This window comes from Talpa europaea, assembly GCF_964194135.1.
Source record: "Talpa europaea genome assembly, chromosome: 12".
NCBI lineage: Eukaryota > Metazoa > Chordata > Mammalia > Eulipotyphla > Talpidae > Talpa > Talpa europaea.
Genome location: NC_140079.1, coordinates 61,911,404 through 61,934,538, shown reverse-complemented (window position 1 = coordinate 61,934,538; position 23,135 = coordinate 61,911,404). Strand labels below are relative to the sequence as shown.

General features: G+C 36.6%; 1 protein-coding gene across 1 annotated transcript in view; it reads right to left on the bottom strand.

The window, feature by feature from the left end:
- The window catches only part of VAMP4 (vesicle associated membrane protein 4), a gene marked incomplete at both ends in the record, with an annotated part of 43,632 nt that extends 21,037 nt beyond the window's left edge, over nucleotides 1-22,595 (bottom strand). Inside the window, 6 exons of the mRNA XM_084250071.1 lie at nucleotides 3,510-3,592; nucleotides 8,832-8,911; nucleotides 9,824-9,924; nucleotides 15,218-15,268; nucleotides 18,403-18,449; nucleotides 22,530-22,595. Coding sequence (XP_084106197.1) covers nucleotides 3,510-3,592; nucleotides 8,832-8,911; nucleotides 9,824-9,924; nucleotides 15,218-15,268; nucleotides 18,403-18,449; nucleotides 22,530-22,595 — 428 coding nt within the window. The remainder of the gene's footprint in view (nucleotides 1-3,509; nucleotides 3,593-8,831; nucleotides 8,912-9,823; nucleotides 9,925-15,217; nucleotides 15,269-18,402; nucleotides 18,450-22,529) is intronic.
- Nucleotides 22,596-23,135: the final 540 nt, after the last annotated feature.

Genomic DNA, 23,135 nt, shown 5'->3' with positions numbered 1-23,135 from the left:
TTCTAAAAATGTTAATTCCCTAGGCATCCTACTTTGCAAAAGGACTTAATATTTATTAAGCTATTTATATTAATACATTAACTGCCATTCACAATGACAAAGACTGGAGAGACGAGGGCCTCCCTGGTGGCACAAGGGGTTAAGACACAACCTATGAAGCTATTCGCAGCCACTGCAGCACAAGTTTGATCCCCGGCCAGGGAGCTACCCACATGGCACAGCAGACCTCTCCTGACTTGCCCACTGCTCCCCTCAGCAGTGTATATCAGTCAATCCACCTGTTCTGTTCCCCACTCTGTCTATGGTGAATCCTCTCACCCTGACAGCTCTGGCCTGTCCCTCAGTTCTTGTATGCATAAATAAATGAATCTTAAAAAAAAAAAAAAAAAAAGACTGGAGCGATCAGAGACAACACATCATAGCATTTAAGACTTTTAATCTTTTTACTTGCTAAGCTTTATAGCCTGCAAAGAACATTTAAATTTAGATCTTCATTACTTGTAGTTCTTGGGTATCTCAACCTGCCTTTTCTCTCCTTTAAATTTCTTTCCAATCTTAAATATTTTGTCTCTTAGTACTAATTCTATTTAAAAAAAAAAAAACCAAAAAACAAAAACCCCACTGCCCCAGATACTACACTTTGAATTAAAAGGACCAAAGACATAAAATTTATACAGGGTCTTTTTTTCCTATTTAAATAACTGGCATATATTAAAAAAAAAAATACCGGTATTTTTCATTAACCCTATTTCAAATTTATGTACCTATTCTATATGTAGGTGTATGTGTGTGTGTGTGTATATATAGGTTACATATATAATCAAGATGCCCATGTGCACAAATTTTTATAGAATCTCCAGTTTTATTAAACCTTACTCCTCACACACTTTGGAGGACTATTTTCACTTTCATTTGTTTTAAACAACACAAGAAGGTTGGCACATTTTAAAAGTAACACATTTTATTATAAAAAGACTAATAGTGACGCCTAGCATCTGGTAACAGACTAATGTATATAGAATACTGAGGCTCATGACTTTTATGCTCATTACTGTTTGCTAATTTGACACTTGATTGTGCAACATGCATCTCCCAGGGGATGATCAGGGAATGCAAAAAGGGCAAATTCTAAGCAGATGATTTTTGCTGTCTTTAGCACTTCTGGTAAAAAACTAGTTGAAGTAAATTAGGGAGTAAGTTACCTGTGGGTTTCATTTATTCACACAGGGTTGGTCCCTCCTTGTTGGAAGTTAACTACAACTACATGATTTGTAGCTATATATTGCTCATTTCAAACACTCCAATGACATCCAATAATTTTATTATCTCCAGTTTTAAGGTGCCATATTATGCTTTCACACTGTTTAAATGTCCCATTTCCATAATCCAAATGCCAAAAAATTAGTACACATTCCCTTATACAGTCAAAAATAGGTTTGCTGGAATGTTTTTAGTTATAGCTAAAGGTAAGCAACATTTACAACATTTAGCTTTTGTTACACCCATAAATATGTGGAAACTGCTTGCAAAACAATTGAGAAGAATCTTGCAAATACTGCCAGAATGCATCTTTTTAGCATAATGACTTATATTTTACATAGGCCTGCTGACTGCTAGAATGACCTCACCTTAATGCAGTAATGCAAGTCCTTAGGCCATTAAAATCACATTATGAAATATTATCAACTTTTATATACACAAATAATGTACACAAATAATGAACTGACAAGTATCTAGTTTCAAATTAGATCCTTGAAATATGGCAAATAGAAAGGCTGGTTATCTTTGCCTTAAACATAATTATTAAAAGCACATTTTGTTAGACGGGAAGAAGATAAATGGACATTCTCAATGCTCCAATTTGAAGTGATACTTGCCTTTTACTTTCTTGAAAAAGAAGTTTTGAAAGTTATATACATCGATTTCATTTAAATTATTCAGCAATCTTTTATTGTCCCAGATTTTGTTTAATGAAGATCTTTCATCAAATCAAGTACGGTATTTAATAACTATACAAACTGCAAGATAAAAAAAAATCAAAATCAGATCATATTCATTCATATTCTATGTTAGAAATAATCCTATTTGGAAATGGAAAATGAGAACTGAACTTTTGAGATAGTAGATAAATGGAAATGGAAAAACACATGTATCATTAAACAACCTATGTGTATAACATTAGCATTTTCATCAAATACATTATTGCATAAACCCTAGCATACAGCTGGTAAAATATTTAATAACATGGGGAAATAATCATATAAGTATCTTAGTTTTTAATTAAAGTATATGCTCTTTTAAGTTTTTTCCTATCAGTTATATCAACAGAAACCATCTGTGTGGTAATATTATAGTTAAATTATGTCTTTATGCTATTCCACATTTTCCAAATTGTACACTGTAAATATATGATTGGTTCTTGTTTGCAAAAGTTATGTTCTATGAAATCACCGCAAACAATGAGCGAATACTGAAACATTGCCCCTAGGGGAAACAGGTTAAATTCTTGTGTGCCTCTGGCTACATTTTTATTAATACAAAGCCTTGTTTCATGTATTTCTGTTTAAAGATAACATATTTAATATATACTGCTGATTCATTAACACTGAACTCACCGTCAGCAACACTATAACTCATGCCTTTAGTGAAGCTTATGTACTTTTTCTGTAAGGAACATCACAGCCATCCTGTGCTTAGCAACACTAGAGAGCACTACAATACTTGGTCATTTATTGAAATCATCAATAAAATGCACAAAAATGTAAGAAATGTGGCACTAAATAGACTGTGAAGGACACTTATTTTAAGAGCTGAAACTAGAAGGCAGAGCATGGTCTCACCGGACATTAGCAGGTTGTGTGCCATGAACACAACACCTGGCTGCAAAAGCCCTTTAAGTATTGATCAAGGCTAGCTAGCAGGTGAATTCACAAACACAGAATCCACAAAACTTTTCTTATGTTGAAAATTTCTCTGGTGATTCTCTTTTTAAAATGGTTATCTTGGGCCGCTTTCTAAATCTTTGCAAAATTCAGCAATGGAGCAAAGGAGACATTAAAAGTGAACTGACCTTGAAGAGATTATTAAGGAAGGACAAGAGCTTATGCTTTAATTGAGACTGAAATCAGGGTCAAATACCAAACATTAATCTGGAGAATTTCTAGTTTGTCCTTCAAACACAGTATTATGAAATGCAAGTACCTGTACCGTAAGTTAGTAATAAACAGAAAACGAGTGTAATGCTCTGGCGTTAACAATAGATAGATGTGACCTTGAACCAAATAGACAGTCCTGTAGGTGGAGAGAGGGGACTGAATGGAATTCTTTGAGAATCTGATAAAAGATATACAGACGCTCCCCCCATAAAAGCATATACATGCTCTATGGATTCTAGGTTCTGAGATCCTAAGTAGGGTCAGAAGTCATTGCCCTATCCTGACATTAGTGAGTATGGGTCAACTGAAAGTAAATTCAAAAGGGAATTAAAATGAACTCTAACAAATGATAACCCTCCCTGCCAGTAATCTGGTAAATACTTACCGATAATCACTACCAAAAGGATAACAGCAACCAAAGCCATGATGGCTTTTATCTGCAACACACAAAAAGGCAAGAAAGATATTAACATCTGACTCATGCTGCTTACTACATTATAATAATTCCTCAAACAAGCTCATTTCTTGAAAAGTTGTCCATTTTTTTCCTCATGAACTTGCAGAGTTCTCCAAATTCAAGGGCTGCTTGCTTGGATTTTGCTGTTCAAGCTTGTATTGCACAGCAAACAGTAATAACTGGAGACTCCAAAGGCCTGGACTTGGTCAGTCTGATTTCTCATGCTTATTTCTTTTTTTTCCCTTAAGATTTATTTATTTATACATACAAGAGCTGGGGAACAGCCCAGAGGTTTGAGGAGTGAGAGGATTCACCAGAGACAGAGTGGGAAGCAGAACAGCAAACTGACTGAAATACACTGCTGAGGGGAGCAGTGAGCGAGCCAGGAGGGGTCTGTTGCGCCATGTGGGTAGCTCCCTGGCTGGCCAAGGAAACTCGTGCTGTAGAGGCTGCGGATTTGCCTCATAATGCTGTGCTTAACCCCTTGCGCCACCTGGGAGGCCCTCTAATGCTAATGCTTATTTCTAATGAGACCAAGAAAAGTACATAGTTTAGCATCTGTTCAATACTGTCATGACTGATATCTGATACAAATGGATTTATATATCGATACAAATATACAACATTGATATCTGATACAAATGGATTTTTAACACCATTCTCAAAGTGCATGAAAATTCTGTTTGTCTATTTTCTTGGCATTTTAATCTCTTTAGAAATAAAAGATTTTGGGTCTCCCTGGTGGCGCAGGTGGTTAAGCATCGCACTGTGAAGCCGACCACACACTCTGCAGCATGGGTTCAATCCCGGCTGGCCGGGGAGAAACCCACACGGCACGGCAGACCTCTGCTATCTTGCCCGCTGCTCCCCTCAGCAGTGTACTTTGTCAGTCCACTTGTTCTGCTCCCCACGCTGTCTCTGGTGCTGTCACCCCCGCACATCTGGCCTGTACCCCAGTTCTTGTATAAATAAATAATCTTAAAAAATATAAGATTCTTCATGAATAACCTCATTTAACAACTTGCATAGGAGTACTGTATATGTCAGCTTCAAAAAGGAGAAACTAAGATTAATGCTGGTTAACATTTTAAGCTCATGTTTCTCCATATAAAATTCATGTTCACCATTTAATGCTAAAATGCATAAGTAACACTGATTTCATTTTTAAAGAATTCTAATCAGTAAAAACTGTTTTCATTACTGATTAAAGATAGTTCTTTCAGAAAGTTACCTGTTATTATAAAAAGATGAGTATCACAAACAGCAGAGTAGCTAATGAAACATTTCCAAAATAGAACTACTGGAGATATTCTATGGCATATTTATGATAATAACCAGAAAATACATAGAAACCTTACAATTTGGATACCAGTGCTTGTTAAAGATAACTAAAACATGTAGAAAACAGATCCAATGGACTATATAGGAAGTACATTTTCAGTAGGTATATGGGTTCACACTATACTAGAAACTGAAGTGCAGCAGATCCTTAGCAGCATTTTGTTCAACATCATTTTATGTTATGAGAAAAAAATTCCTAGCCAGGGTCAATTGTGTGGCTTGCAGTTCTCCATAGGTGAGTTTTCTCTAAGTGCTCCGGTTTTCTTCCAAATCCCAAATATGTGCATGTTTGGTTCAGTGGTGTGTCTAAGCTGTCCCAGTCTGAGTATGTCTGTGCATGTGCCCTGTGATGGAAGGGAGTCCTGAGCAAGGTGGTGACTCAACTTGTGCTCTGAGCTGCTGGCATAGGTTCTGGTCACCTCAACTCTGAACTGGAACAAATGGGCTAGAAAATGAATGACTGAATATGTTTGGGGTCTTTACATGATGTTAATGTGACTAGAAATATGTCCCAAGAGCTAAATTCCTATTTATATCAATTACCCAATGGTCAGCAGGTTTCATTATATAGTCAGGCATTGCTTGAGGATGTTTCGACAGAAATGAACCACCTGTACAATGTTGGTCACAATAGGTTACATCAATAGTCTAGATCTGCAGTAGGCTGCGCTATGCACCTGCATTATTTAATTACATGCTATAACATTCACATGATCATGAAATTACTTAATGACACATTTCTCAGAATTTATCCTTGGTAAGTGGTGTGTGACTATATGTTGTTTCAAGTAAAACTGCAGCTTCCAAGAAGCTATTAACACATTGAAGACTTATACGTTAATGATTTTAGTGACAAAGTGATAGTGCTATATGGAAGCTTTGCATCCTTTGTAACCTGAAACATTACTAATTTTGAAAAATGATACTAATTTTTCAACTTTACCCAAAACACATTAATTTGCACTAGGCTTAAAATTTAAATGGAAATATCAGTGTTAATTTTAAAAATATTTCACTAATTTTCTTCACTGGATTTCTAACAATGGCCAGAAAATGTTTTAAAACCAAAAATGGCAGTAATGTATTTGTGCATGTCCAAAATTCTCTTCCAAATGACAAACAAAATCTGTAAAGAGCCTCTTAGATATTTAGAAGTCGGATTAGTGTTACAATTTCAAAAGGCAAATTTTATTCTATATAAAATTCATTTTGATGAATTTTGAGAACTATATAGTAGAAACCACCTTGATCACACTCTGTGAAATTTCACCACTCCAAAAGTCCCTGCACACCCTGTTGTAGTCAACTCTAGCCACTACCTTAGTCACTGGTAATCTCTGACCTGTTTTCTCTTCCTATATTTCTTTTCTTAAAGCTCTTCCTAAAGGGTAGGCATAGGGAGTGACACAAACTGTCTATAAATATAATTTAAAAATGTAATTGTTTCCCTTTAAAGCATACAATTCCTCTGAGCTAAACCAAATAAAACACAATCAAAATCTTTAGATAAGAGCCTTTTACCTAGGTTTTTTTTAGCCTTATTAATCATCTTTCTCTGGCTACATGGACCTTTGTTCTTCCAAACAAGTCTAAACAATAGAACATTCTGACAGAATTAGAAACACTTAAAGAAAATAGAACATTTACATTGTAGACAAGGGAAACAAAAAAAGTTTCTTCCTCAGTTCTATTTCTGAAACTAAAGAGTTTCAACACGTAGACAAGTAAACCAAGGTAACTCTTGGAAGAAATTCTTTGCATATGGCAAAGTCAAATTTAGAAAGTTATTGTTAAATTTGAGACTAAAAATGATTTTCAACAAAGTAAAAAATTACAATCAGAAGGAAAAAGATTTGCTCACATGATATTGAATTTTCTATAAGATCTTACAAGAAACCTGTTGTTATATGGTTAGAAGTCATACATAATTTAAGGGATAAATTCATTTCTATAAAATGTTTTGCAGAAATGTTTATGACTCATTTTTTCCTTAAATTTATTTTTCTGGAATAATGAGGGAAAGTAGGATTTTGCTTAGCCCCATTTGCTGTAATAGATTCTGACATGAAACTGCTTTTATTTTGTCCCTTTTCAACAGAAAATTATATATTTTTTCTAACTTCTTATCTTTTTAATATCTTTATATATAGGTTATTACAAGAAGGTACTGATAAATTTAAAAAGAATTAGTATTTCTTATGAGGTAAAGGTACTAAAGTATTAATAAAATGTGGATTACTTTTTTGGGCATAAAACTTTAGTTAGCTATAATTTTTTTTTTTAAGATTTATTTATTTTATACAAGAACTGGGATCAGAAGAAGTAGCATGGGAGGGTGAGAGAATTCACCAGAGACAGAGTGGGGAGCAGAACAGGCAGACTGACCGAAGACACTGCTGAGGGGAGCAGCGGGTGAGGCAGAAGAGGTCTGCTGCGCCCATGTGGGAATCTCCCTGGCCGGCGGGATATCGAATCAGTGCTGCACTTAACCCACTGTGCCACCAGGGAGACGCTATAATTTTTTAATGGTTTACAACACTGTATGTGATTCAGAGGCATAGGATCACACCTCCTCAGATGCATGTCCTCACATCACACAATCCAGGCACCCAGCGTCCTCCACTATTGTCCATTGTGGCCCCTTCCCACTGTGTTTTCCTCCTCCTTCCCCTTGTGTAGCCTCTATTCCACAGTCAGTATTCTAGGGTTTGTTACTGGTTTGGTTTCATCTGATCCTATGTTTTCTTTATATTCCACATATAAGTGAAACCATCCAGTGTATATTTTTTTTTGATTATTTCGCTTACCGTATCTCTCACGTTGCATGTAATTGCAAATGGCAAGAGTTCATCTTTTTAATTACAGTTGAGTAATATTTCATTATGTATAAATACATTTTTATTTATTTTATTTTTGTGTAGAAGAACTGGGGTTTAGGCCAGAGATTCAGGGGTGAGAGGATTCACCAGACACAGAGTGGGGAGCAGAACAGGAGGATTTACTGAAATACTCTGCTAAGGGGAGCAGCAGGCGAGACAGGAGAGGTCTGCTGCGCCATATGTGGGTTAGCTCCCTGGCTAGGGATTGAACTCAGGCCTCAGTGCTGATACTTAATCCCTAGGTCACCAGGGAGGTCCTATACCACATTTTTCTAGTCTGCCCCTCTGCCATCAGACGCTTAGGTTGTTTCTATAACTTGGCTATTGTAATGAGTGCTGCAATGAACATAGTTGTGTATATATCCCTTTGATTAGCATTTCTGCATTCTTGGGGTAGATACCTAGGAGTGTGATTGCTGGATCATATGGAAGTTCTATCTTTTAATATTTTTGAGAAACCTCCAAAATGTGGATTTATTAATTTTTTTAAAGATTTATTTATTTATACAAGAACCGGGGTATAGGCCAGATGTGCAGGAGGGTGAGAGGACCTACCAGAGACAGAGCAGGGAGCAGAACAGGCAGAATGATGAAACACACTGCTGAAGGGAGCAGCGGACGATACAGGAGAGGTCTGCCTCACCATGTGGGGCCCTCGCCGGCCAGCCGGGATAGAACCGGCGCTGCAGAGGCTGTAGACAGCTTCACAGCACAGCACTCAACCGCCTACGCCACCAGGGGAGGACCAATGTGGATTATTTATTATAAAGAAATCCATGAAAACATCCTTATAGGCATTGCATTAGTTATTCCTGTCCCCAAAACAATTAGAGAATATTTACCGAATGCCTACTATGACCAGCTTCAGAAAATGTGTTAATAAGCAAGATAGCTGTAGTTCCTGTCCTCAGAGGTTGTCTAGAGTTACTTTTCTCTTCATGTCTTTCAACAGCACTTGAGATGCTGACCAATCTACCTGATATTTTTTGATTTACTTACTTTGCATCCACGCCACCACATTTGCCTTCGAAGTTGTTTGGATCTTTTGCTAAAAGCAGTTGCATTATCCAATAAGCTTTCTATATCACATAGAGGATGGAGAGAAGAATTAAACGACATAACAGGATTCTTTTATCTAGTCACACAAAGACAAGAAAATATTAATTTCTACTTCTGCGAATTTATTCCCTTTTAAGTATAAGCATGAAAACAACATCCTCCTTTTCCTCCACCCACAAACTCTGGCATTCTGTTTTGTTAATAGAACAAAGAGCAAGATGATACTGATGAAATCTTCCCAGAGCCTCAATGCTTTCAAATTAGCTTATAAATTTTGATAAGAATATACTCTTTAAAAATTCAAATGTTTCATACATCTATAGAAAAAAAAATTTATATGGCGAAAGTTAGATCTTAGAAGGTATAAAAATGATTTAAGCAAAACAATAAATTTTAAGTGACTAAGTAAAAAAAGTGGTTAAATGAGTTTTTTGGTTAGACAAGTCCTGTCAAGGATTTATAGGAATTCAGTCATTTATCATCATTCAAACAACCTGAAGCTTAATATGTGCAAGGAACTGTTAGAAGTACAGAGACTGACATTTGTCAGTAGAGAAAGGTCAAGTGACCAGAGAAAGCATAAGATGAAAATATCAAATAATTCAAAGTTTTGAGGAGTTGCTAGACCTCTTCTTAAGATAATGAAATAAAGTATGTATCAACATAACAGATCAAAAGAAAATAATAACACTTCAATAATTTTTAAATTTTCCATTCTCAACAATTAAGAAACAATATGATTAAAAGTGAGCAAAATAAAAACACTAAAATCATAAATTTAAGAATCAGAAATTCAAGAACAACATGCTATTTTCTTAAGCCAAGATTCTTAAACTTTGGCTAAATAGCAAGAAGAAAAACTATCAAAACATAAACTAATATCAATAAAGCTAATCATCAATAATATCAATAAATATATGAAGTATCTGTACCTGATTTGTCCTGTAGTTCATCTAGTCTCTCCCCTCTTTCAATTACCTTTGTAATATTTTCTTGCATGACATCAATAACTTCATCCACCTGATTCTGAACACTGATTTAAAAAAAATTAAGTTATTCTTTTAAAAACTTCAAAATTTTTCAAACTTTCACTTAAACATGATAGAAAATAAATTCGTAAGAGAATTAGTCAACTATAAAATTTTAAGACTTGGTAGCAATTGTCTTCCATTTTAGGGCTTGAGTACTCATAATTAAAGTAGGATATAAATAAAAGTAATGATATAAATTATGATATAATTTATATATCATTATAAATGACTCATGATATAAATGAAAGTAATGGTGAACTTAGTTTATTTTTAGCACTGTTTCTGCAAATTACTGTCACAGTGCTCTGTAACTTCTGAATTTAGTAAAACAGATTGACTCTAATAAGTTTTATTTTCAATAGGCTATTGAGGCATTATAGCTGCAACCTGCCCTTGCTGTGGTTCATACATTAACAAAGGAGTCTTCTCAGGTATGTTAGAAGCTTATGAAAAAATAAGTTTCCAAAAAGGAAATGTATGTTACTGTCTACAAAACACTCAATGGATATAATTGCATGCTTATGAGTCTCCTCTTAAGCAGAGTTTATTTTAGGAAAACTGGCAACACTTTGGAAGGTTTTTATTTTTATTTATTTTTTAAAGATTTATTTATGCAAACAAGAATTGGGGTACATGCCAGAGGTGAGAGGATTCACCAGAGACACTGGGGAACAGAACAGGCAGATCTACTGAAATACACTCCTCACGGGAGCAGTGGGTGAGACAGGAGGTCTGCTGTGCCATGTGGGTAGCTCCCTGGCAGCCAGGAACTCATGCTGCAGAGGCTGTGGATAGCTTCATAGTGCTGTGCTTAACCTCTTACACCACCATGGAGGACACTTGGAAGGTTTTTAAAGTGCCCATGAAGGAGGAAAGAGGAAAAAACTGTTTTGCTGTTTATTTATTTATTTTTTTTTTATAGAGGCATGTTTTTTCTTTCTTTCTTTCTTTCTTTGTTTATACATGCACTGGGTACAGTCAGAAGCGCGGGAGGGTGAGAGGATTCACCAGAGCTAGAGCAGGGAGCAGAGGAGGCAGAAGGACCGAAGTACACTGCTGAGGGGAGCAGTGGGCGGCAGGAGAGGTCTGCGCGCCATGTGGGACCCTCCTCCGGTGGCCGGGGAGCAGCCGGGGATTGAACCGGCGCCGCAGAGGCCGCGGGCAGCTTCGCAACCCAGCGCTCAACCGCTGCGCCACCGGGGAGGCCCCTGTTTTGCTGTTTAAATGAAAATGATTACCTCCTTTATATTGGGTGATATGGGCCTATTCTGCCAAATTTCATACTATTCAATGAATATATAATTAAGTTTAAAAAGTTAATAATTGGCTTTCAGCTGCCAACTCTTCAAGAATTACCACCAGAATATGTTTAGTTTTTCTGTTGCTCCAGTCAATAAAATTAAACTAAATTATGAAATAAGTCATGCCAGTGAAATATTTAAAAGTAAACTGAACTCATGCTTATAACTCAAACTGTTTAAAATACCCTTCATTACTAGCAGAACAGTACATTTCAGGCTGTCTGAATTCTAAGTGTGTCTGTGTATTTATTTACATGTACATGTTTTAAATAAGGATAAGCAATTGTTGCTTCTAGTTAGGGAATTGTGTTATCACCTGAAGAGCTTTTCACAATACAGACATACTTCTTCTCTGCCACCCACTGTATACTTTATTCCCCAAAATAGCCTAACGAATTAGATTAGCACATATGGACATGAGTAATTTTGAAAAGGGTTCTCTCTCCTTTTCCTATCAATGGAGTTATATCTTCAAAGTGTGCTTTAAAAACAAAATGCCCATTTAGACATCGGTGGGTTCAGAAGAATTCCCAGATCCAAGCAATAATTACTGTCACTTCCCTCCCATGTTAAAACTAGTAAGTATGCCCACTGACTATGCAGACATAGCCTATAAGGTTCATCATAGTTGCTACAGTGTGCCTTCCACACAGTATGTTACTGATAGAGGCTGAAAAGCAACCACATTGGGAATGTAGAATTCTCAGCCCAAACAGTCTGAAAGAGTCCCTGAATCCCTATGAATTCCTTCTATAAGATAGAACATCACTAGCTCTCTGCTTAGGTGACTAGAACAATGGCAAAATACTTCAACTAATAAATTTATAATGTGATAGCGCTGAGACTTACCCCTATGCCACCAGAGAGGCTCCTAATTAATGAATCTATAAATAAGAGCCTACTATGTCCTGTTCTAGGCACTGGGAAAACAATGAATAAAAATGTAAAATAGGTCCCTCTTATCTGTAGGGTAAGTATAAAGAGCAGGGGCTCTGGATTCAGACACAGGCTCTTGGATTTGCAAGCCAGCTCTATCACTTACTATTTATGTGGCTGTGCAAGCATCTTTGGGCCTCATTTTCTCACCTTTAAAATGAAGATGATAATCTCTCACTTTTGATAATTAGATGTGACAGTGTTTATTAAACACTTAGCACAGTGCCTAGCACTCAAGCATGTGTTTAGCAGTGTCAGTACTCTTCCATTAAGAAAACCCGCATTCTGGAACCAACATCCCTTATTAAAGAAAATAATTCACTGTTAACAGCCCCATCTTGTGGTCCTTGAAAGTATTGTTGACATAGAATTTTTAAACTATGTTATTTTTTTTTATTTATTTTTATTTTTTTTTAATAGAGGCATGTTTTTATTTATTTATTTATTTGTTTGTTTGTTTGTTTGTTTTGTTTGTACACGCACTGGGTACAGTCAGAAGCATGGGAGGGTGAGAGAATTCACCAGAGCCAGAGCGGGGAGCAGAGCAGGCAGAAGGACCGAAGTACACTGCTGAGGGGAGCAGCGGGCGGCAGGAGAGGTCTGCGCGCCATGTGGGACCCTCCTCTGGTGGCCGGGGAGCAGCCGGGGATCGAACTGGCGACGCAGAGGCTGTGGGCAGCTTCGCAACCCAGCGCTCAACCGCCGCGCCACCAGGGAGGCCCAGAATTTTTAAACTATGTTATATTTAAAGCCATACACACACAGTTACAATGTAGAACATTCCTTGGCCTTTCAACTGGTAGGTTCAAGACTACAGTTAGGAAAGTGTCCCTACCTCTGGCAGAGAATAAATTCACTAGAGTGGCAAAGGAAACATTCCAAAAACCATAATTTTTATGTAGCTATGTGAATATTTAAAATCACTTTCCAAAACAATCTTCTTGAAAAGTGATGTTAACATGCCCAACAAGGAAAAATACTGCAGCCTATAAGGAAATGTTATAATTAAATGGTAATAACCTAACATTCACTAACCCTAGCATTTCGGTCACTATAATCTCAGGGGTTTGTCCATGGCAAGTTGTGCTATACTGTGTTGGGCACACACATTTGTATCATCCCTGGTTAGTAAGCTTTCATGAGGTTGTGGATACAAGATTTAATCTGTGTTGATATTATTGACCACCTTCAGTTCTAGAGTAAGAGCCATGGGACTTAATTCCTTGCCATTCTAAAATTCTGTGATCACCAAAATTACTGTAATTACACATTCATGTGTATGTGTATTTGGCAATTACTAACAAAGACATATACCCTGCGATGTCCACTTTGTACAAGTGACAGTAATTTTTGGGATTCAGCTCAACAGTCAACTCAAGAGACCGTACTCAGTAGCTGCTCGCTCTGCAAGGACATCAGACAGGAAACTAAGCATACTGCCAAAACAAATACCAGGTGTCATCAGTATTGGTATAAGAGAACAAGACCAGGTAGATGGATACAGAAGTCACTCTGGCTCAGCAGAGGGGAACAGCTCTGCTAACAAAAAATAGTAATTGTGAATGCCTTCTGATCATTCTAAAACATGGGCCAATGAATGGCTTGTGAGGCTTTCTTCCCTAAAAACCTGTCTTAAACAAGTTCTTACCACCTCTGAGATTATGTTGAGGTCTGCTGCAGGGGTCTATCTGCAGACTAGAGAAACCACTTAGATGCAGTCTAGAATTGGCACCTTTGTCACAGGATTTCCCATAACTCATTGTAGCCACACCACCCCTTTTGTTTTGGTATCATTGTTTTTGGTGTGTGGGGCAAGAACCCAGGGAGCTGGTACCTTTGGCTACTTCTCTTTTTACTAAGTAAGTAATTAACTGTCTGAATCTAAGTGGCTCCTTTCATCTTCACTGGCCAAAGCAGATGCTTGAAGCAGCAAGAGACTCTTCTGTTGGCCTTGAAGAAACAAGCACCCCACGTACTACAGCTGCAAAGGCATGAATTCTGTTGACAACCACCTGAACTTGGTCCAGAGCATCAAAGAGATCACAGGTCTGGTGACACAATGATTGCAGGCTTCTGAGACCCTGTAGAGAGCGCCTACCTAAGCAGTGACTGAAATCCATCTAGACTCAGGGAAAAAATGTGGGATGATTATATGGGTTGCTTCTGGCTACTAAGTTGATGGTAATTTGTTTACACAGCAATAGAAAATGAAAACATTATCTAGTACTCAAATCAATTTGTTGGTTCAGTACTTTGGAATCCATTAGTTATGAGTGGATTAAGTGTGGGCTAGCTGACAAGAACTCAGGTATCTCAACAGTAACTAGATACCCCATGTACCCTTCCCAAAATGTGTCAGCTATATCCAGAGTTAGGGAGGCAACAAGTTCTCTGTAGATCCTGAACTTGGGTAATTCAGTTTATCGCCCATAGTTAGCCTTTATAGCTTAATCAGTTTCCAGGGCTGCAACTTGCATCAATTCCTTCTTGTCATGATTCATATCCTTCTAACATTAGATCCAGTCACTATAGCATTACCCATCATATACCACCAACTATGTAGAAAACATGTAAACTGAAAATCAGCCATAAAATTTAAGATTATAGATAAAAATTTCTGATAGTAGATAGTACAGTATCACTTTGAAAATGGAAATAAAGCTGTAGCTTTACACCAAAACAGATCTTATTTAGGCTAAATGCATTTGACATCAGGTAACCAAGTTCAGTAAAACCAACAGCCAGGAATTACATTTCCTTTGCTATTATTCAGAGGCAGCTGCATGAAATTAAAAATCATTTGGTTTTTGAAACCCATTAGTTATATTAAGTCTACATCAAGATGGGGCAAATTTTTTTCTGTAAACATATATTTTAGATTTCTGTCACAATTACTCGACTGTGCCATAAGAAAAACAGGTATGGCTGTGTTTGTAAATAAAACTATTTACAAAAACAGGCAGTAACCAGATTTGGCTCATACGCTGTATGTTACCAACCCCTGTTCTACATAGAAATATAGTAATCATTTAAACAAAGGACTATCTCAGGAACTTACTGCTTAATTTTATCATTTCTAGGTCCAAATCTTGGTCCAGATGGCCCCCTTCTGAAAACAAAATCACATACATATTAGCAATAAGGGCATTAAAAAAATAGAACACACACTCAAGCTGAATTATAGACATGCATTAGTCATTTATCATAGGAACCACACTTTACAGTATTGCTGAAACTGAATGATATACAATCATGTCTGTATTTCATTGGTACATAGTGTTGGCGACAATTAACTTAATTCTGAATGTTACAACTTTCAGAGAAATTAGGGCTTATATAACCCTTAGTCATACACAGTTGTTTTAATCATTAAACTAACATACTAAAGTGGCAGTAATTGAGTAGTTATGAACAATTATGAATAGTTTTATGATCAATTATAAAATACAGGCCATACAACTCACTTTAAATTTCAGTTATGATGAAATGCTGACTATCAGAGGTGGGTACAGAGAAAAATCCATTCAAAACTAAAACGTTTTAAGTTGGTTTTTGATGATTCATTTTCAGCTTACCAACATAGCAAATATAAGCGTCTATGAAAAATCAACATTTCTCAAATTATCTATTATAGTTAATACCACTTTAACTTACCCATTTTAATATCCTGGAAGTGAAAACTTTTGAATATTTTAATGATTATTCTGAAAATAGAGTATTTGACAAAACTCAAAAGTAGATTCTCTATCAAACCCTAACTCCCCTGCTCTTACCACTCTCAGAAGCTCTGTTCTATTTTGTTCTCTATGAACTGTGAATTTGACTACTCTAGGTACCTCATAACTAGAATTATGTGACCAGCTTATTTCCTTAACATAATTTAAGACTCATCAATTTTATAATTATGTCAGAATTTTCCTTTTAAGACTGAGTAATAGGGGCCTCCCCGGTGGCGCAGGGGTTGAGCGCTGGGTTGAGAAGCTGCCCTCAGCCTCTGCAGCAACGGTTGGATCCCCGGTCACCGGGCAAGGGTCCCACATGGCACGTAGACCTCTCCTGCCGCCCACTGCTCCCCTCAGCAGTGTATTTTGTCAGTCTGCCTGCTCTGCTCTCCTCTCTGGTGAATTCTCTCACCCTCCCGCACTTCTGACTGTACCCAATGCTTGTATGAATAAATAAATCTTTAAAAAAAAAAAAGACTGAGTAATATTCCACTAAATATAAATACTGTCTTTTGTTTACCCATTCCTTCACAGATGGATACCTGGGTTGCATCCACCTTTTGGCTATTGTGAATAAAGCTACTATGAACATTAATGTTAATTTTTAGAAGCTATTTCAAGAACTTTCTCCCTTTGAGAGCCACAGGCTATGGAAGCTGCATTTTGAACAAGTATGCTGGGTTTGTTGTCACACCCTTTTGAAGATGTATAGCATTATTCAGGAATGGGACTCCTGTTACACTGTTGATCTGAAAAGTTCTGTTTCTCACACAAATATTAACTTACATTCAGGTAATCACTTATTTAACCAAAAAACCTGGTCTTCTGTTGAATATGGAGTTCCTTTTTAAAAAAAAAAAAAATTATTTATACAAGAACTGGGGTACAGGCCAGAGGCACGGGAGGGTGAGAGGATTCACCAGAGACAGAGTAGGGAGCATAACGGATGAATTTACTGAGATACACTGCTGAGGGGAGCAGCGGGCGAGACAGAAGAGGTCTGCTGTGCCATGTGGGTATCTCCCTGGCCAGCCAGGAATTGAACCCGCACTATAGAGGCTGCGGACAGCTTCACAGTGCTGCGCTCAACCCACTGTGCCACTGGGGAGGCCCTGGAGTTCCTTTTTAACACATAGCTACTCTAATCTGAGGCTTCTCACTGTCATTGGCATTGTGAGCAGTTCTGTGACTATGGAAATTTTATCGTCTACAGGAAATTACTTCCTACTTTATCTGACCTTTCTTCCAAAAAATGATTTCCTATTTTTTGTCCATTGTTTCATGCTGCCAATTATTTTCTATTAAAAAAAAGCCTCTACCAAGAAATTCACGTAACAAAAGTAGTAGTAAATGTTTGTTCTTGGGCATATCCTCCACATCAACCTCCAGAGAAAAGTCCTATAAGAATGTTATCCTACCTAATTTTGCAAATACAAATCAAGGTCTTTGAGAGCCCTTACCAATCATAATTACAATCAAACTACAATAATAACTACAATCAGGTCAATTAGACAAAGTAAGAAAGGCAATTCAATGGGCGGAAAGGATAATTATTTCATCAGATGATGGATCAATTGGATAGCCAAATGCTGAAAAGTATTATTCTCACCCTTAACTATATATAAAAATTAGCTTAACACAGATAATAGACCTAAATGTAAAAGCCAAAACCATATAATTCCTAGGAAAAAGAAGAATCTTAGTGACCTTGGTTGGGCTTGGCAAAGATTTCTTAAATAAGCAAAAACTCTTTTAAAAAATTTAATGGAGTGATTAAATTGGGGTGGTAGTAAATATTAGTATATGACAACAAACTGTATACATAAAAAAACCCTTAAATTTAAAATTCAGCAAAAAAATTTTAACATGTAATTCATAAAAGAATGGCAAATATATATGACCTTCAAATTAAATTTGAATACAAATTAAATGAATACAAATTAATTTGGATACAAATTAATGAATATAAATTAAAACCATGTTTGGAAAACAGCTGTAAATATACACTAATCACTCTACTCCTAAGTATTATCCAAGAGAAAGCATATGCCCACACAAAACCATATATACATAAATGTTTATATAGTAGCTTTATTCATAATAGCTAAAAACTAGAAGTATCCCAAATATTCATCAATAAGTGAATGGATGACTGAACTGCAGTACATTCATACAATAGAATGTACTCAACTAAAAACCTACTGACACATGTAACAGCATGGATGAATCACAAAATAATTATGCTTGAGTAAATCAAACCAGCAAAGTACACTGTATGATTCCACTCGTAAAAAATTCTAGAAAATGCAAACTATAGTTAGAGGATGCAGATCAATTATTGCCTGAGTACTAGGAGAGTGAGAAATTACCAATGAGTATGAGGAAACATCTGAGATGATATTTATATTCATTATTTGAGTTCAGTGATAATTTCACAGGTATTCATGTCAAAATTCACTGTGTATTTTATGGGCATTTCATTATATGTCAATTATACCCTAATAAAGTATTAAAAACTTACAGAAAAAAATCTTCTTCTTCATCTGAATCATCTTCCAAAAGATTTCTCTGTCAAAAAATAGAGGGAAAAACTCAGTTTTTAGAGTCAGAGGACTTACAGTCTGCCAGAGAGAAGTAATGAAACAAGTTCTATGCTGGTAAAATTTGAGTTCCAAATTCAGAAACAAACTGCATGCTCTACGCTAAAAAAGGAAAGATGTGGAACCACATATATGAAACACATTTGCATGTTCTTTAGAGAAAATGGTATTATAAATACAAGAATCTTAAAACTGACAAGGGAAAAAGGTCACAGAAACTGGTGGAATAGGGAACTTCAGGCAGTGTTAAAGTCCCTCTCCTTCCTCTTTCCTTCCCATCTTTCTCCTTCCTCTTGCTTTCTAATCTTACCATCTCAATGGTAAGCCAGGTGGCAAAGGAGAAATGTAAGTGTGGAGGCCAACTCTAGCATCAGAGAGAACAGAGGTAGGGTTGGAATTGAGAGACAAGGGCTTAATAATGGGCACAGTTCCCAACTTCTAGCAACTTAGTCCACAAACAGCTGTCTTTACACTTACCTTCTAAGATGCAACTATTATCCTTAACAAAATGGTGCCATCCTCCCCTCCAAAGGAGAAAATAAAAGTTCAAAAAGGCCCATAAAAAAGAACAAAGCCAGATCTTTTCAGTATATAAAATCTCAAACAGCACATAACCTGTATCTTTAGGGAGCCATTATTCCACATCTTAACCCCTGTAACCTATGCATGGCAAAAACTGCGCAGACATGATTACGTCAAAGATCTTCAAATAGGATCATTATGGATTATTTGTATGGAACTAATGTAATTTTAAGAGCTCATAAAAAGGGTAGGCAGAGGTGTCACAGAGATTGGAAGATGTTGCACTGCTGTCTTTAAAGATGTAGAAATGGGTCAAAAAGGACAGGTAGAGGCTAGGAAATGCAAGGGCACAGATTTTTCCCCAGAAGGAACACAGCCCTATTGGTACCTTGATTATTTGGCCCATTAAGACCCATTTTGGGCTATGGGTCAGCAGAACTTTAAGATAATAAAACCTTTTTTAAGTATGCGGTAATTTGAAACAACAGGACACAAATATACTACCCACGCACCTTTTCTGAGGAAATTACTCAAAGAATTACACCAGTCACAAAGAAAATTAAATTAGAACAAAGAGCTTAAAACAATATGACCAAGAATCGAATATTATGTGTTGTCAAATCTAAATGGATGATGACAATGTGATTGTGTACTATAACTTATAGTTATTGAAAAGAAAAGGCATGTAAGGAAAAACTTTCAAAAATTCTCATTTAACAAAATCCAGAATCTGAAAGTGGGAAAGTAAAGTGGGGAAATAAAAGCAGAGTAACATGTTCATCTTAGGGGGCGGAGGAGTACAAGGGACAAGTGGGACTAGAATGAAAAAGGGAAACAATGGAAGGGGCGAGGTTTTTGGTTTGTAGGTGAACACAGATGTAAACAAATACTGTTGAAATATACTTAATGGAGAGGGGAAGAGGGAGAAAAGAAGGAATTTTTTTTACTGCCCAGTAGGATGGGGAGAAGAAAAATGATTTGGGAAAACATCGAGAAATATGACAATCTGTGTAATAATATATAATAGAGTAGGAAAATGAAAACAGCATTAATTCAAATACACTTATCCTTTATATGGTAGGCACTGTTAAAAATGTTTCCTCTGAGATCAGGAACAAGGTAAGGATCACTCTCATCACTACTATGCAAAATAGCCAGAAGTCCTAGTCAAAGCAATTAGATAAGTATATAAAATGTATTCAAATTGGAAAGGAAGAAGTAACGTTATTATTCTTACAGATAACATAATATACATAGGAAATCCCAAAACTCCAGTAAAAAGCTACTAGGGATAATAAATGACTATTAGGGATAATAAATGACTATAGTAAAAGTGGCAGACTACAAAATTAGTATATAAAAATCTGGCTGCAATCTGTTGCAAACTAGCAGAGAAATCAGAAAAGCAATCCCATTTGCAACCACATCAAAAAGAATTAAATACATTGGAATAATGTTAATGCAATAAGTGAAAGATTTGTACATGGAAAACTCTAAGAAGTAGAAGACACAAAGAGGTGGAAAGATATTCCATATTCATAGACTGGAAGATTTAACATAGTTAAAATGGTTATATTACCAATGCAATATACAGGTTAAATGTAATCCCTATCAAAATCCTAACAGAAATAAACCAAAAAGCAAGAAATTTTTTTTTTAAGATTTATTTATTCATACAAGAACTGGGGTACAGGCCAGAGGTGTTGGGGGTGAGAGGGCTCACCAGAGACAGAGCGGGGAACAGAACGGGCGGACTGAATGAAATACACTGCTGAGGGGAGCAGCGGGAGGGCCAGGCCTGGCCGGGGATGGAACTCATGCTGCGGTGGCTGTGGACAGCTTCACAAGTTGCATTTCAACCCCTAGTGCCGCTGGAGAGGCCCAAAGTCATGAAATTTGTTCAAAAACAGCAAAGTCCCCAAACAGCAAAAACCGTCTGGGGTGAGGTTGGGTGAGGGGAGCATGAAAATGGTCTCTGAGATCAGTGGAACAGAACTGAGAGCCCAGAAATAAACTGGTACATAAATGGAACAATAAATTTATGAAAAAAGGAAATGAGAGCAGATAACAGAGCATGGATTGTCTGTTAAAATTGGACAGCCCCATGCAAAAGAACAAAACTAGACCACTATCTAAATACTATACACAAATTTAACTCAAAATGAATTAGACCTGCATGTTAACATGTGAAACCATAAAACACATAGAAGAAAATATATGCTCCTTGACATCAGCCTTAGACAAGTCTCCGAGGACTTGATTCCATCAGCAAGGAAAACAAAAGCAAAAATAAACAAATGGTACCATATCAAAGTAAAAAACTTCTGCATAAAAGATACTGTCATCAAAATGAAGACACCCTACTAAATGGGAGAAGATATTTACACATCATATGTACAATAAGAGGTTAAGTATACAAAATATATAAAAAACTCACAACTCAAAACCAAAAAACAAATAGATTAAAAATGGGCAGAAAATATAAACACACACTTCTCCAAATAAGATACATAGATGGCCAACAGGCATTGAAAAGATGTTCAGCTCTTATTATTGAGGGAACAAAACAATATATTACCTCACACCTGTGAGAATAGCTATCATCCAACAGACAAGAAACAAATACTGAAATGATGTGGAAAGAAGGGAAGCCTTGTGTACTGTTGGTAGAAATGTAAATTGGTGCAGCTATTAAAAACAGTATGGAGATTAAAAGCAGAAATTTGGTATGATCCAATTATTCCATTATTCCACTTTTGGATGTTTACCTGAAAGATACAAAAACACTAATTTGGAGAGAAATATGCACCCCCATGTTTACTGCAGCATTATTTACAATAGCCAAGAGCTGGAAACCATCTAAGTTATCAACAGATGAATGGTAAAAAAGATACGGTACATATACCTACTACTACTATTAAAAAAAAGCTATAATAAAGATAACATATTACTATTTGCAGCAATGTAGACTGACCTAGAGGGTACTATACTTCATGAAATAAGTCAGACAGAGAGAGACAAACACCATAAGATCTTATTCATACGTGGTATATAGAGAAACCAACAAATGGATGAACTAAAGAAAAGTTAAATTTTTAGACTATAAGGCCAATTAGTGGCTATCAGATGAGTGGGTAAACAGTGTAAAAGGAGAAGGACAGACTTGGGACTTTAAATGGTGAACTTAATGTAGTATAAACACATGCTGATTTTTACTGATACACGTCTGAAACTTACATGATTTTATAACGCAATGTTACTTCAATTAAAAAAAATCTGAATTCTAACCACATTTGGCTCTAGAGTTCTGAATGAGAATTTGTGTATTTGTACAAATTCCCTCTGAAAAACCAAAGTTGTGAGCATAATTTGACAATGAAAGTGGTATTCAGTTGAGTCACCAATCTAAGTAAGAAAACAAATAGAATTAGAATATAGCAAAAACCCTGAGGATTTTCCAAAACACATTAAAAAGAGAAGCATATTTTCTATTTTTCTCTTTTAAAGCTTACAATTCTGAACTTACCCTTTCACTTTTCACAGAACCAGTAACATCATCATCATTTAGGTGACGCTTGAATTTGGGAGGCATATTTTTCACTCACGAAATAACTTCTCAGTAGAACACGTATTCACCACCTTAAAGAGAAAATAAACTTAATCAGATTTGACACTTTGGGTATAAGTTAAAGCCCTTTGGAATATAAGGTCCTATGTGATAGGACCCCCTTCATTTTTTCTTTTTTTTTTTTTTTAAAGATTTACTTATTTATACATACATACAAGAACTGGGGTATAGGCCAGAATTGTGGGGGGTGAGAGGATTCACCAGAGACAGAACGGGGAACAGAACAGGCAGATCTACTGAAATACACTGCTGAGGGGAGCAGCAGGCGAGTTAGGAGAGGTCTGCTGCGCCATGTGGGCAGCTCCCTAGCTGGGGATGGAACTTGTGTGGCCATGGCTGTGGACATCTTTATAGGTTGTGTCCCAACCCCCTGCGCCACCAGGGAGGACTCCCCCCTTCATTTTTCTGACTTCACCTACTCCCTGCTCATTTGCTACACTCAAATGTTCCTGGCCTCCATGCTAGGCCTCAAATCTTAATAGTTAAAACCGTGAGAAAATGGAT